Raw genomic sequence first — 16,488 nt, 5'->3', positions numbered from 1 at the left:
TGTACTTTTCGTTGCCTATTTCTTTCTGAAAATCAACTTTAAAAAATCACAAAAACATTTAAAAATGTCTAAAATGTTCTATATGTTAAACTTATTTTAGCAATAAAATGGCTGCAGTAATTAAGTTATGTATTACTTACCCCTGTTCTTTGAACGTCCAAGAAAATTGCTCTTTGAAATGATTTTTCCCATGCCGCCAACTCACTGCCAAGCTCTACGTTAAAATAATGACTCTTGCCATGTCCAACCATGACACTGAAACAATATGGCCTCTGGTCTTCAAGCTCAAAGTCCTGATGAATACCTAAATACAAGTTTGCTTGTAGCCAGCAATCATCAGCAAGCCAGAGCTGAAAGACATTTTAGTAAGTGATATTTCAACTAGTACTAAACAAATAATTAAGGCGGCATTGTCTTATGTCTTCAGCAAGTGACTTTGAATCTGAATGTCTGTTCTCAGTTCTGTTACTGACTCACTGTCAATTTAAACTGCTTTGTGCCTCAGTTTATCTATCTGTAAAACTGTTATGTTAATACTTACCTTTCTCAGTGCAGTGTCATGAGAATCATAAAGGCTACTGCTCTCAAATCCTCTCATTCACAAGTTCAAAACAGACTAGGTCACCTCTATTTCTCTTTCTATCATCTAATCTAATCCAGGTATTTCTATAGTTTGCAACGTACCAATGTAAGCAATGCAATCTGTTATTAAATACAATAAATAGTTATATTTTAAAAGGAATTAATATTTTCATGTGGAGGTAGGTGTGGGAGGGAAGGAGGTGGTTGGGGAGAGAGACATAAAACTTCCTGAAGGTGCAAGCAAGTATTCTGGAGCAGTACCATGGATACTGGAATTAGGATGTGAAGGTGGATCAAAAGCTTTTAATTAAGGCTCTGACAGACAGCTGGTGACTGCCACTGGATTTCTGGAGGAGTTTCTCAAAGAGAGCTCCAGAATCCTATGTATTGAATTTAAGCTTGAGGACTCCAAGCTGGAGACAGAGATACCTATGATCAGTGTGTTGGGAATAAAGATTTTTTTCAGATGTTCATGGGCATCTACTTAGAAAGGAACAGTATTTATATTTCCTTTTACTTCATATGTGTGCATTTGAATTCATGCTTTCCTTAACAAGGTGAACAAACAAACTTCTCATGTTAATATATTTTTGATATGTAAGCCATGCCTGCTTGGTGTGGCACTCTGCCCCCCTCTAGTGGTGGCTGGACCAACTAGAGATTGATGAGTCTGCTACAGCCATGGTGAAGAGAGCTTGGCCTTTCAGCTCAGACAATAGAGCTCATGCATTAAGATTCAGAGGTCCCAGGTTTGTTTGCTGCTGCTGGCAACCCAGCTGGAGTATCAACATGACACACGGTGGCCCACAGAGGGAACTGAACGGGGAAGCCTCTGAAGCCCAATGCACTTCCCTGGCAATGGAGAGCACAGTATGTAAGGCTTGGTGTGGCACTCTGTCCCCCTCTAGTGGTGGCTAGGCCAACTAGGAATTTATGAGCTTGCAAAGAGACGGGCTATTTTATCTCAGGAAGCACAAGCTCCTGTATCAAGCACCAAAAGACTCAAGTTCAATTCCTATTGCCAAGAATTTGAGCATAGCAGATAAAAAATGATTCTTTCAAATACATGAACCCACCCAATTGACTAAATCAGACAATGAGGACTTTAGGTTGAAGCACCTGATTAAAATATTTTATTTATGAGCTTACTTTGCATGTTCTTAATACCATGTTTTGTTCAAATGTCTTTATAGTAACATTCCTCTAAGCTAATAGTCAGATTTGAAAATAATTACCTGATATAAATCCGTTGAAGTTAGTGGAGTTTTAACAGGGATACATTTAAGCTAATTATATTCTTATTTTAGGTCACATAGTTAATCTATACACCAATTGATGCAATTTATCTGTTACAGAAATTTTGTATATTTACAATTTTAAAAAGTTTAAAAAGTAAAACAAATTGAAAAAACAAAAAACCAAAAACCCCCACAACCATCCAACAACAATCAGCTCTCTACAAATGAAAGTACTTTTTGGAACTTAAATGAACTCTATCTTATTTAAACTATGCCTTGCAGACACTACACCCTGATGTGAAAAATAGAAATGCCTAAAAATAAAAACAGACAAATCAAATGAGTTTCTTTCATTTTGCAATCTAAGTCCAATCATGTAGAACTCAGAGGTGATGTACAACAGAATTTGCTTATAATGAACTCAGCTATATAGACACCTATGTTTACAGTGAAATGGAGAGAAATTCCTGAATTACTGAAATGCATTTCAGCTGACTTACACTCACTACTTATTATATAAGGTTTCTTTTCACTATAATTGGGTTTCACTCTGCTAAGCTTACAGGAATGCAACAATTTATCATGGGCTAATGCTAGAAATCACAATATGGTGTGGCAGAGATCCTCCAGAGCAGCAAGCGCTGTTCTGAAACTGGATGGAGTGAAGAGATACTCTGCAATCAATCCAGGGAAGAACAGGATCTCCTTTACAATGAAGATTTTAGTGAACTAAAATACTTCATTATAGGAAGTTTCCAAATACTTCGTTGGTTATTGTTTGATAAATATACAGAGAAAAGCAAAAGTAGGTTTGAAGGCTACTATTAATGCCCATCTTCATTTAAAAAAAAATACGTAAGGACTTTCTATAAGTAAATCCCCAAATGGCATTTTTTTAAATTTTCTTTAACACTTTCAGAATATATTAATGCTCTTGATTTCTCAACTATTTCTTTATTTCTGTTTGATGACATGGAAGATGGGAAGAGTAGACAGGTGTCTGCAGTCAGAATCACATTTTTCTTGGCTGAAATATATATTTTTTTATTCCCATTGCACCTCCCTCCAAGATTGCAGGTTAGGGTGGAGAAGAATACCCAAGTTCCAGCAAGTTTTGGGCAGGGGGCAGTCCCAAAATGGAAATAACCACATCCCATTTCACATCTCTCCTATTTTACAGAAAAAGGGGCAACTCCCGGTGTCCTCTGAGACCCACAGCATTTGCTTCTATAACTGGAAGGTCCTGAGATTCCAGACTTTAAAGCTTACATTTTTATGTATACTGATGCTATTTTAGGATATTTTGAAGTCTGATCCCAATTATGGTGTGTGTGGGTATGGGTGTGTGTGTTGAAGTCTGAGCCAAGTTAGTTTGTTTTCCCCACCCGTATATTGCAATTCCACTAACTCGTGTAGAGAGGTATCCTGATTTTCACTAGTGTCCTTTAAACTCAAATCTTGCCTTCTTGTTTTAATGTGTCTCTCCCTTTGAATTCTGTACAGATAACAAATAAAGCTACCATTACGTGTGAGGGAATGCAAGTAGTAATAGTCCTGATTAAAAAAAAAAATCTCTAAAATATTTATAAAATAGATTTCAATATTAAAGAGGACTGTACTCCATCCTCTATGTACTTTTCTTATGGTCCCAAAAGAATAGACAGCTGTCCCTAATAGGGCAGATGGGAATTTCCTTTGCATTGCAGAATCACTAGCTAGCATAAGACTGGCATAAGTTAGCTCTGTGCCGCCTGCTGCTGCCAACCCCTGGAGTAGTGGACATTCTGGAGGCTATGTCAGAGGCATGACCAGAGCTCCAGTGATTCTGTGAGCAGAACATCCCATAGGGCCATTCTAGCTATTGAAACAGAGTCCTGAGGCTGTTGAAACTGACCTCCAGCTGCTTCTCAGGATTGGGAAATTTGTGGGAGAGGGAGAGGAGTAGAGAAGAAATACACCCATCTTCTCCTTCTGTGCCTGAGGGTTTGGCTCCCTGTTTGTAGCTCTGCAGAGTCATGAGATATTGGGTGTTAAACTTCTAACTGCTGCAGGACTGAATATTGTCTGTCCTGGGCCTTTGGCTAGTGTAAGTTTTATTTTGGGGTGGGGGGAATTGTACATTTTTGGGATAGGAGGAAACATTTGGTTTAGAAGAGAACGCTGAGATGGGAGCTGATAACAGTCTTCAAATATGTTAAGTGTTATTATAATGAAGATGGTGATCAATTGTTCTTCACATCCATTGAGGACAGGATGAGACGTGATCAGCTTAGCATGCAGCAAGGGAGATTTAGGTTGGATATTAGCAAAAACTTTCTAACTAGGAGGATATTTAAGCACTGGAATAGTTTACCTACGAGATTGTGGAATCCCATCATTGGAGGTTTTTAACATATTAGAAAAACACCTATTAGGGATGGTCTAGGTTTACTAAATCCTGCCTCCAGTGTAAGAGGATGAAATGAATGACCTCTTGAGGTCCCTTCCAGCCCTACTTTTTTAATAATTCTATGATTTTCAGGGTGGGTTGAATTTTAATCAATGTCTGTTTGATGCTGATGCTCAGTGGTATGATTTTTTAGTGATAGGAAAAGTGCAGGAAAGATAAATATGTGGGTTAAATTAAATAAATCACATTATTTCATTTAAATGTCTGGTTATCACCACTACATAAGTGATATAACTGTGTGCATGTAAATGTATGTAATGAATGACACCACACCTGTATACACTAAAATATACACAGAAGCCTCCATACTCTGTACAAAAATAATCTCCAAAGGCACATTTAGCTTCTGTGTTTAGAGAGGACATTTAAAGTTAGGCAAGCATCCAATATATCTTGTCTTGAGAATGGTCTTTAAAAACTATTTACTAACTTACTTTCTACCTGCAACAACAGCACCACTGTGCTAGTTACAACTGGCTTCTGAAATCTTTAAAAAAATCTTTCTTAACATAATAGCTTCTCTAGTGCAGTCTGGGTCTTAGAGGCTGTAATGGAGAAACTTTAATCTCTTCCAGAAATTAAGGTTTTTTCCATTTTAATTGATTTGCTCTAAATTTCTATCATTATCATTTATACTGAAGTGTCAACAGAAAGGAGGTTAAAGTGTTGCAGTTGAGCTTTTGTGTTTTAGCTAATGTATTCACCAAGACTGACAATTAAGCATTCATTTATTAAAATGTCAAGAACATTAAGAGTCGAGTCTAAGGTAGTTTGTTTCCCACTTTTTTTTTTCTTAATGAAAAAGCAACCATAGAATTTGTTGTAAGGATGGATCGTCCTTGAAATTAACCTTGCCAGAATAGAAAAGGAAGGACTGAGCATCAAATCAGCAATGGTAATATTCTGATGAGAAAGAAAACACCTCTTTTTAGAAGGCACCAGGAGTATCTACATAAGAACATTAAGAATGGCCGTACTGGGTCAGACCAAAGGTCCATCCAGCCCAGTATCCTGTCTACCGACAGTGGCCAATGCCAGGTGCCTCCAAGGGAGTGAACTTAACAGGTAATGATCAAGTGATCTCTCTCCTGCCATCCATCTCCACCCTCTGACAAACAGAGGCTAGGGACACCATTCCCTGCTGCCCATTAATTTCATTTGGTGGCCCTTCGTTCTTATATTAGGGAAACAAGTAAATAACTTTTCCTTATTCACTTTCTCCACAGCACTCATGATTTTTTCCTCTTTTCCAAGCTGAAAAGTCCTAGCCTCTTTAATCTCTCCTCATATGGGACCCGTTCCAACCCCCTAATCATTTTAGTTGCCCTTTTCTGAACTTTTTCTAATGACAGTATATCTTTTTTGAGATGAAGAGACCACATCTGTATGCAGCACATCAGAAGCATCCAATCATTTTACCCTGAACATGTTTCAGAAGAGGACAAGGAGACAGAATCAATATTTTGGGGCAGATTCTCTGCCCTATTTTGCTACCTTTGTGCTGTTTAGATGGTGCAAAGGCAGCAAAAGCCAGCCACCCTTCCGACGGGTTTGCATTAAGGCAATACAGGGCCCTAGACATACCTCCACATGGCTGTGCTTCTGAAGGCCCCACCCAACCCCACTCCCGAATTGTTGCCTTGCTCACTACTTGGAGTGATAGTGACATGAAACCCCTCCTCCCTTTCCACTGAGGCTAGGGCAGCAGCATGGGGTTCTCCCTCCTACCAAGAGTGGCAGCAGCTCTTCTCTTTCCATGTTCAACAGACAAGGTTAGAGAGTATTTGCTTGGGTAGGTGGGCTTGGACTCCAGCACTCCTTGCCTTTGGTGACACACAGAGTACTCAGTTGGGGTGGCATCAGCAGAGCACTTCAGAGCAGTGGGGCTTGGAGTTGACACCCCACTGTGATGCCTGTGAACATTCTAGCCAGAATATGCGTAATGGCTCCTGCTATGATTCATCAAACCATGCAAGGGCATGTGACCAGCTCATGTGACACTGGATTCCATCATGTGCCTGTACTTTTCCACTAACTGTGCTGGGGACTTTACTTGGAACAATGAAGTTCCCTCCGCCTGGCAGAAGCTATAAAAGGGGGAAGCAACATCATCACTTGACCTCACTCCCCCCTCCGCTCCCTTCCCCCAAATAACCGAACAGCTGAAAACAGCTCAGGAACAAAGACTGGACTGAGGAGATGGTTCCAGGTTGATGGGATTTCGAGCCTGTGTATGGAAGATTGGTGGACTGTTTGTACCATCAGAGTGAGACACTGCTTGATTCAAATCCTGTCTATTGTACAGAACTTAGATTGTGATTTTGTTTTATTTCTTAGGTAACCAACTTTGATCTGTATGCTATTACTTACAATTACTTAAAATCTATCTTTCTGTAGTTAATAAATCTGTTTTATATTTTTTACTTAAAACAGTGTTTTTTTTGATATGCAAAGAGAAATCTGCTCAAGAACCAGGGCTGGTGGATTGTCCTCCCCACACTGAGGGAGGGGCGGATTGGTAAATACACTTACACTGGTCAGGCTTTTGACCAGGGCAAGATGGTACAGCTCTGGGGTCCTAGGCTGGGGAGCTGGGGGGAAGTGGCTGAATCCACTCTATTGTTGGTTCATAGTGCAAGATCTGGAGAGGATTGCAGCTTAACCCAGCCTCACAAGCGTGATTGGTATGCCAGAGGGCCCAGCTCCAGGTTGCACCCCGGGAATGCCTGTCACAGGCAGTCCCCAGTGGACACAGAACCAGTGAAGCTTGCTGCTATATCTCCCTGACCACAGCTTCTAGTGCAGAAAACACATCAGTGATGGAGTGGAGCATCATGGACAGGGAGTGTAAGTGGGAGGAACGCGATGATCTTTGGTGAGCCCCAGCTATCACACGGGCCGTTGGAGATAAAGCCTGCTGGTACAAATTAGACCAGTCTCCATGATGCTCTAAACTGGCCTGGGACAGATAAAATGGTTGTTGGATCTCAGATTATCTGAATTTTCCCCTCTCCTAGGCTTCCTTGGGTGACTGTATAGAGAGGAGGAGACATTGTTTGCTAGGCACTGCACTACTCTAGGCAGAGTTAGTTGAGCTCCTAATCTGATTCCCCCTGTGCATGGGGATTTGCCCCCAGCAGGTAAACAGACAATGAAGCAACAGCATATGGTGGATTGGGGAAATGCTGAGCAGCTGCTCAGAGCACATACAGCTTACATAAGAGCTGCTCCAGGGGCTACAGGGGAAATGATGCCTCTGTTTACCTCCCTATATTGACTGATTCAGAGACTTCTATTTAAAAACCACAGGATATGGCTCAGAGAACACGTATTCAACATATAATCAGATATAAATTCTCTTCTTAACACAGTCAACTTGGAGGGCCACATACGGGACACCAGTGATCTCACTTTGGACCGTAAAGGATAACATCTGTCTGCCTACCCAGTCATTCCTAATGCATCCAACTCCTCATTTAAAAAAAGTTTTTAAAGGTGGAAAACATTTAAAAGTTAATTATTGTTTTATAAAAACGCAACAACCCATAGATACTTTGCCTGGTACAAAACTAAATAATATTAAAAAAGAGAAGTTACATAACAGAGGAATGAACAGCATTGCTCCTTGTAAATATAGGACTACATTCTGAATTATAATGACTGTTTATTACTTGTAATCTAATGTATCACTAATCTGTAGTAATGAACTGAATTTTAAATTCATTGCTAAACAAATAACACCCAAAATACAGTCAGATTAGATTATACATAAAACATTCTAAACCACATGTTAACATCACTGTTTTAATTAGAGGTACATATTTCTTTTTAAAAAATAGCCCATAAAATGGTTCCTCCCTACTAAAATATTATAAGATACAGGCTTCATTGTGGATAGTGGTTTTATTCATTGTTTATATGGCAGGAACTCATATTAATATTTCTTCAGACTGAAAATATTTTAGAAATGTGCTCACTACAGATGTGATCCAAATTCTAAATTATCTAATATTTATGCAGGAAATAGTCACAGATTAAGAACTAGTTTTATAGCAATAGATAAATCAAATTGAGCTGAGTCTATCATTTATATTGTTAAATGTTAGGAAATTGTAAGATACCTTGGTTAAATGATATAGTCTGTAATTCTCAGAAGACCTACCTTGTGAACTTTAAATAGAACCTCACAGAGGTGATAGATTTTTTCAGCTCGTACCCAGTCTAGTGTGCTTACCTGTAATACCAAAAACAAAAAACAAAAACACCACACCATTAAAAGGACATGTTTTTCTTTTATGGCAAGGATTTAAAACATTTAAGGAGACTTCATTAATGATTGTTATGCTGGATGGTTTAATCAAATGCCAACCAGTTTCAATTAGTGTATTAACCTAATATCCGATATTAAGGAAAGTGCTCCTAATAACATCCTGCTTTCATTAGTGCAGTATCCACAGTATTCTTACAATTAAAATGTGTTAATTGTAATGATTTATTGTATTCTTACTTTAGCATGAAGGAAACCCCTTAACAACCTCTGTTGTAAGGTAAATTGTTTATTTTATAGCATGCTTAGCCAAATAACTGTCTCAGGCCCTGATTCATCAAGGTACAGGTCTACCGTGAGTAAATCTCACTGACATCAATGGAACCAGTTAAGTTCTTACAAACAGGCGTGTACTTAAGTAAGTTACTGAATCAGGGTCTTAATTTTCATGTTAGAAATTGAAAGGAACAACTATGTTTTTATAATAGATATTACTGAAAGGAAATCCAGTCATGTAATTGTTTCTTATGGCTTGATTACATGGCCCTGCAGTGCAGAATTTGGGAGCGTGAGTTGAAGCACATACTAAAGTGTTCCATTGGAACTGCCCCATGTAGACCCAGCTATCACAAGGTAAAAGGTACCATGTTCATGTTAGCGTAATCCTGTTTCAAAAAGGACTATGTGTTCATGACCTAGATACCTTTAAGTTTGTACTTCAGAGCATGCTGCAATTCTCACCCCCATAGTCCACACTGCCAGGCCTTGTAGACAAGCCCTTGGTAATAGTAACATACACTGAGGTAGAGTTCTTTGTCTTTTGGTTTTGACCCTGTGCTCTGCTGAGACAGAAAAAATTGCCAACTTGCAGTGATATTTGGACCGCAGGGGGAGGGGGTTAAGCCCCAACTCCGGGAGTCAGGTGATTACATGAGAACCCCTGCTCTCATTTTTTAAAAGAGAGCAAGCCTCTAGTCCATGTAGAAGAAGGCAAAAGTAAGAACCTTTAAGGTTCTTGAACACAAAGCAAATTTAAAAAAATCACGTGATTAGCCCAATGTGATGATTTTTTAAGGCCCAGCTCTTGGCATAATTGACATTATTGTCAGATGTCCACCTTAATTGGAACTAACAAGCATCACTGTTGACTATCTCAAAACGGGATCTGAGAACTGAGTTACATTCTTATCCCTCATGGGAGGATTTCCGGTTTGAGTTTAAGGAACATTGGAAGGGAATCTAGTATTGCTCCTGTCCATGCTGGATCTGTTCAATAGGTAAAGGGACTCATCTTCTAGGGTTCTCCATTTGACACTTTTCACAATTTAAATATTAATAAAAAATAACTTCCATACACTGTATGAAAAAAACACTGCTTACATAATCATTCTGTAGCTATTTTAGCAGCAGTTCTTCAGGAGCAATAAAGCTCAAGGAAAATTAAACCTCTACCCCAATATAACATGGTCCTCGGGAGACAAAAACATCTCACCGCATTATAGGTGAGACTGCATTATATCAAACTTGCTTTGCCCCCTGCCTGTTCCTTGTTCCTTCCAGAGACCCCTGTCCCTAATCACCCCAGGACCCCACCCAACCCCCCTGCCCCTGACTGCTCCTCCCCCTATCCACCCTCCGCCCCCTGACAAGCACTCACCGTCAGTGGCAGGAAGCGGACCAGTCCGGCCCCATCCTGCTCCAGTCCGCCAGCTCCCAGCCACAGTGCTCCGCTTCCCGCTGTTGGTGAGTGTGCGGAGGTTGGGGAAAGGATGCCCCCCCACACTCACCTGCAGCAGGATGTGGAGCGATGCAGCCCCAGCCCGCTCTGCTTTCCTTGCCCCGGCCCCAGCCGTGTCTCTAGGGGGTGGCTGGGGAAAGGTCCTGCACTCACCTGCCCAGCGGGAAGTGGAGCGCCACGGCTGGGGAAGCAGAGCGGGCTGCTCCCGGCCCCCCCCGCTAATCCCCCGGGACACTCTGGCACTGTGGGGCCCCCAAAAGTGCCCTCCCACAGCTCCTGCCCCCCAGACCCTGGGGGGGGGAAGCCCCTGACCGCCCCCGAGACCCTCTGCCCCTTATCGAACCCCTCGGCCTCGGCCAGGCCTGACACCCTTAACACGCTGCTCAGAGCAGTGTGTCAGAGCTTTACCGCCTTGTATGTGAACCCATCTTATAACGGGTCATGTTATATTGGGGTAGAGGTGTACTTAATGTTTATTTGTCAATTTGAAACCTAGTATAATTAGTTTTTAACAAAATTAATTAAAAGCAATTTTTGATATTACATCTGTCCCTGAGCCCCTTTAAAATATGTATGTTGTTTTAGAATCACACTTTATAAAACAATTTTAAGTCTCTTCTTTCACATGCACCAAATATTAACTTTAAGCTTTCCCTTTACTACTGTTAGAAGCCAGCAATAACACAGGAACAGAGGTGACTAGAATTTACTGTTGAATCTGATTGTGGGAGGTAATATTACATAGTCAGAACATATTTTCAGTGAGCCAAACACTGCAGCTCCTTGATTAGTCCTCAGCTATAGGGAAGTCCCATTGTCTCCGATTGAGGCTTGAATAAGGAGTGATTAAAGACTATGGGATCTGGCCTAAAATAATTGCCTTCATTAGATGACTTTCATGCTTCTCCCAGAACAGCTCTCTACACCATAAACCAATGGTTGACTCATTATTTCATACCAAGACATGGAAAGGAAAAGAATCTTCTCCTGAAAAATTAGAGCTAGGAGAATCCTTAGTTCTTGTTAGTGGTCAGAGGAAAAAAATAAGTAGGAGAATCTATTTATGGGTTTAGTGGAGTTCCACTGATTGCCCCAGACTTCTACGTAGCTGCTGCTGAATGGCAGTTGCATTTGCCCATGTCTTTTGCTTTGGTTCTTAAGATTAAACAGTTACGAAGAAACATCATGTCACAGCACAGAAGTTATGCACACAACATTAAGGGGACTACAGCTACAATAGTGTATTATAGTCTAAACCTAATCCAAACCCCACTGAAGTACATGGAAAGAGTCATTATGGCTGGGATGATTTAGTTGGGAATTGGTCCTGCTTTGAGCAGGGGGTTGGACTACATGACCTCCTAAGGTCCCTTTCAACCCTGATATTCTATGATTCTATGATTAACCTCAGTGACCTTTGGCTCAGGTTCTGGAAACCTGCATTGCCAAAAAAATATAGACAATTTGGAGTGTATTCAGAAAAAAACAAATATTAGGGAGTTTGTGGGACAGATTTAGAAGGAAAGAATAACTGGTTGTAATATATTATACAGAAGCTTTGCTTATGTGATAACTAAGTGGAAGTACTGTAGAAATCAGGAATTGTATGGAGGATACAGACACAAAGGATGAAATCCTGACCCCACTGAAGTCAATGGCATAATATCCTGTTGACTTCAGTGGGTGTAGGATTTTGCTGAAAGGAGAGGTAGAATTATTTAGCATTTCAACCACATGTAATGGGATTAAATTAAAAGGGAAAAATAGCTTTACATTAAGTAATATTCCTGCAGTGAGCTGTTCTAACCTGTGGTAAAGAGGTGGTAAAAGCCCCAAGACTTGGGATTAGGGCTGTGAAGCGATTAAAAAAATTAATTGTGATTGATCACAGTTTTAATTACACTGTTAAAGAATAATAGAATACCATTCAAATAGTTTTGATGTTTTCTACATTTTCAAATATATTGATTTCAATTTCAACACAGAATACAAAGTTTACAGTGCTCACTTTATATTTATTTTTATTACAAATATTTGTACTGTAAAAAACAAATCGTACTTTTCAGTTAACCTAATACAAGTACTGTAGTGCAATCTCTTTATCATTAAAGTGCCACTTACAAATGTAGTTTTTTGATTACATAACTGGACTCAAAAACAAAACAAGGTAAAACTTTTGAGCCTACAAGTCCACTCAGTCCTACTTCTTGTTCAGCAAACTGCTAAGAGAAACAAGTTTGTTTATATTTACTGAAGATAATTCTGCCCACTTCATAATTACAAAGTCACCTGAAAGTGAGAACAGGCATTCTCATGGCACTGTTTTACTTGGAATTGCAAGATATTTACATGCCAGATGTGCTATAATGCGTTAATTAAATTTGTGACTGAACTCCTTGGGGGAGAATTGTATGTCTCCTACTCCTACCCACATTCTGCCATATATTTCATGTTATAGCAGTCTCAGATGATGACCTAGCACATGTTGTTCATTTTCTACATTTTCAAATATATTGATTTCAATTACAACACAGAATACAAAGTGTACAGTGCTCACTTTATATTTATTTTTATTACAAATATTTGTACTGTAAAAAACAAATCGTACTTTTCAGTTAACCTGATACAAGTACTGTAGTGCAATCTCTTTATCATGAAAGTTGAACTAACAAATGTAGAATTATGTACAAAAATAACTGTACTCAAAAACAAAACAATGTAAAACTTTAGTGCCTACAAGTCCACTCAGTTCTACTTCTTGTCCAGCCAATTGCTCAGAAAAACAAGTGTACTTACATTTGCAGGAGATAATGCTGACCGCTTCTTGTTTACAGTATCCCTGAAAGTGGCACTGTTGTAGTCGGCTTTGCAAGATATTTATATGCCAGATGCACTAAAGATTCATATGTCCCTTCATACTTCAACCATCATTCCTGAAGCATGTGTCCATGCTGATGGAGGATTCTGCTAAATAAAAATCCAAAAGCAGTGTGGACCAATGCACGCTCATTTTAATTATCTGAGTCAGATGCCACCAACTGAAGGCTGATTTTCTTTTGTTGTGGTTCGGATTCTTTAGTTTCCACATCAGAGTGTTGCTCTTTTAAGACTTCTAAAAGCATGTTCCACATCTCGTCCCTCTCAGATTTTGGAAGGCACTTCAGATTCTTAACCCTTGGGTCAAGTGCTGTAGCTATCTTTAGAAATCTCACATTGGTATCTGATTTGCGTTTTATTAAATCTGCAGAGAAAGTGTTATGAAAATGAACAATATGTGCTGGGTCACCATCCGAGAATGCTATCACATGAAATATGTGACACAATGCAGGTAAAACAGAGCCAGAGACATACAATTATCCCCAAAGGAGTTCAGTCACAAATTTCATTAACACATTATTTTCTTAATGAGCATCATCAGCATGGATGCATGTCCTCTGCAACAATGGCCAAAGCATGAAGGGCATACGAATGTTTAGCATATCTGTCAAGTAAATACCTTGCAATGCCAGCTACAAAAATGTCATTCAAACGCCTGTTCTCACTTTCAGGTGACATTGTAAATAAGAAGCAGGCAGCATTATCCTCTGTAAATGTAAACAAACTTGTTTTTCTTAGCAATTGGCTGAACAAGAAGTAGGACTGAGAGGGCTTGTAGGCACTAAAGTTTTACATTGTTTTGGTTTTGAGTGCAGTTATGTAACAAAAAAGTCTACATTTGTAAGTTGCACTTTCACAATAAAGAGATACAATTTCTTTTGTCTGTTATATTTACAGTGCAAATATTTGTAATAAAAATAATAATATAAAGTGAGCACTGTACACTTTGTTGTAATTGAAATCAAAATATTTGAAAATGTAGAAAAACATCAAAATATTTCATAAATTTCAATTGGTATTCTATTGTTTAACAGTGCGATTAAAGCTGTGATTAATTGAGATTAATTTTTTTGATTGTGATTAATTTTTTTGAGTGAATCACAGGAGTTAACTGCGATTAATTGACAGCCCTCCTTGGGACATTTAAAACTAACCAGATACTAAAAAAATGAACAATAAGGAACAGTCTTGCACTAGTAGGGAGATGGAGTAAAATTAATAACTAACTTTATAATTCAGACACAGGATTTAGTTGTCTGTTAAGGCACGCATGGTAAAGCCTATGCCCTAAAATAGAGTGCGACTTCAATCTCAGGATATTACTTTGGTTCTTGTATATAATTACAATTAGTAATACTTAGCATTAAATAATGCTTTTCATATTCAAATCATTGTGCCTGCACTCATTAAATTATGTATACTTTTTTCTTCCCTTTAATCTCTTTGCAAGGAGGAACACAGATAAATTACAGTCTGTTGGTGTTTAATTGTTTCTATTACTTCAAAAATAATGTTGCACTTATTTTTCAATTAAAGGAAATATGAATAAAATAGATCAGTTAGGTAGTCACAGTCTTACAGAAATCACTTCAGTGCTACTGTCTTAATCATATTGAAAAGGTATTACGGAATTATGGAGATGCCATGTATCTCAAAAATTAAGATTGCGTTAAGAATTGCACTTGAAACAGGGATGAAACTATATGCTCTCTCTCTTTCTTCTCTCAAAATAAATAAATAAATAAATAGAACAGCGTTTACTATCCAAATTCACAGTGCTTACTCTGAGTAGAGTACTGTACATTTGTTGTAAATTTTTACTCTGAATATAACATCATCTAACTTATTTTGTGTTAGTAACTTTTGATGAAGGATGAGTTGAACAAGGTATTTTGTCAGGACAAGCCACCTAAGGCAGAACTGACAAGGGAGGCATTCTTTGTCAACAGGATGGCCCTACAGCTCTGATAGGTATGTGATTTAGCTCAGGCTTCACCAGATGAGTTATAAGGAAGGAAGTGTTCCCAGAGTTTCTCTCCTAGATCTTGGAAAGTCGTCAGAAGACAGTCTGCTCTCCTGTAGAAGTGCTAATGTTGCAGGAGAAGAATGACCTTCCTGTGAAACTCTTAAGATGTTCAGGAGTGTAATCCTGTCTTGGCCTTCCTGGAGTCTTTAGAAAGCCCCTTTTTGTGCAACTACCCACAATCTAATGCCTCCCCAACTCTCACCATTGCTGCCCCTTCTATACAGCTCCATCTAATTTCAGCTTGTAAACTATAAACATATTTTATGTCTGTATTTTGTAAGTATGACAGTTTAGACGTGTCGTTTACCAAAAAAAAAAAGTTTTCTGGGGGCAGCAACATAGATTGTATCCTCTACCTTTGGGATGAGGTTGGGCACCTCTCTCATCCCAGACATCACACTCTGGCTGTAGGTGTCGCTGTAGCACAGGTTTGGAGTGCTACAGCGACACCTACCCCACAAATTTTAGGCAGGCAGCTCTCCCCACGGGTGTGAGCACACTCCAAAAGAAAGGAAAAGAAAAACAGAATAATCCTGCAGCCCGCAAGACAGTCCATGCTCACCCCAGTGTTCTTCACAAGGCAAAGGGTAAAGCGGCGTTGTCAAGGGGAGCAGGGTTCCTAATCCCCTCTACAGCTGAAAGCCCCGGGCTGAGAGTTCTGGGCGCTAAAGAAAAGAAAAGCAAAGATCCTGCTACCGATCCAGAAGATCCAGGTGGCAGAGACTTTATCAGCTTTCTAGGTAAGCAGCCCCTGCTCTGTGGGATTGAGAACTGTATTCTCCAGCTCTGTTTCCCTCCGGTGACAACCCTGTGGGATTTGGATCCTCCGTTTTCAGGAGCTGCCTCTTTCCAAGTGCAACAGGCCTCACACATTCACTGGGGTGGGGCTGTTTGTGCCCAGAGGAACTCTTGAACTCCTCCCCCCCCCGCCGCAGCCACCACCTTCTTGACTGGGGTGGGAACCTGTCCCATCACAGGTAGTGATAATGGGACAGTAGATGGGAGACAGAAGGTGCCTGGCCAAGACTTAAAGTAGGTGGTGGAAATTGGCTGAAGGTCCTGGGAGAGAGTGGCTGGAGAAACTGGGGAAATGGGGAAACAGTCATACTTGCTTAGTTAAAAACCTTATACTCATGACAGAGAAATGTAACTGATGCTCTAGCTTCTTCCCCCAGTGCTGAAGTCTTTTTTAGTCTGCCAAGCTCACATAGCTTTTCATGAAAAGTTTTGAGTAGCACACAGAGGAAGTTGAGGTGTTGGTTATAGCTGTTTGTACTGGGAATGAAAAGTTTTAGATAGAGAAGATATGAT

General features: G+C 39.7%; 1 protein-coding gene across 4 annotated transcripts in view; it reads right to left on the bottom strand.

Annotated features, from left to right (window-relative positions):
* The window catches only part of SNTG2 (syntrophin gamma 2), a 479,465-nt gene that overhangs the window by 53,374 nt on the left and 409,603 nt on the right, over window positions 1-16,488 (bottom strand). For all 4 annotated transcript variants that reach the window (XM_039528153.1, XM_039528152.1, XM_039528151.1 and 1 more), the window contains exons 13-14: window positions 8,432-8,503; window positions 141-350 (exon numbers count right to left, since the gene is read on the bottom strand). In XM_039528153.1, coding sequence (XP_039384087.1) covers window positions 141-350; window positions 8,432-8,503 — 282 coding nt within the window. The remainder of the gene's footprint in view (window positions 1-140; window positions 351-8,431; window positions 8,504-16,488) is intronic.

This window comes from Mauremys reevesii, linkage group 3 (assembly GCF_016161935.1).
Source record: "Mauremys reevesii isolate NIE-2019 linkage group 3, ASM1616193v1, whole genome shotgun sequence".
Taxonomy (NCBI): Eukaryota; Metazoa; Chordata; order Testudines; family Geoemydidae; genus Mauremys; species Mauremys reevesii.
This window is presented reverse-complemented; position numbering and strand designations above follow the sequence as displayed.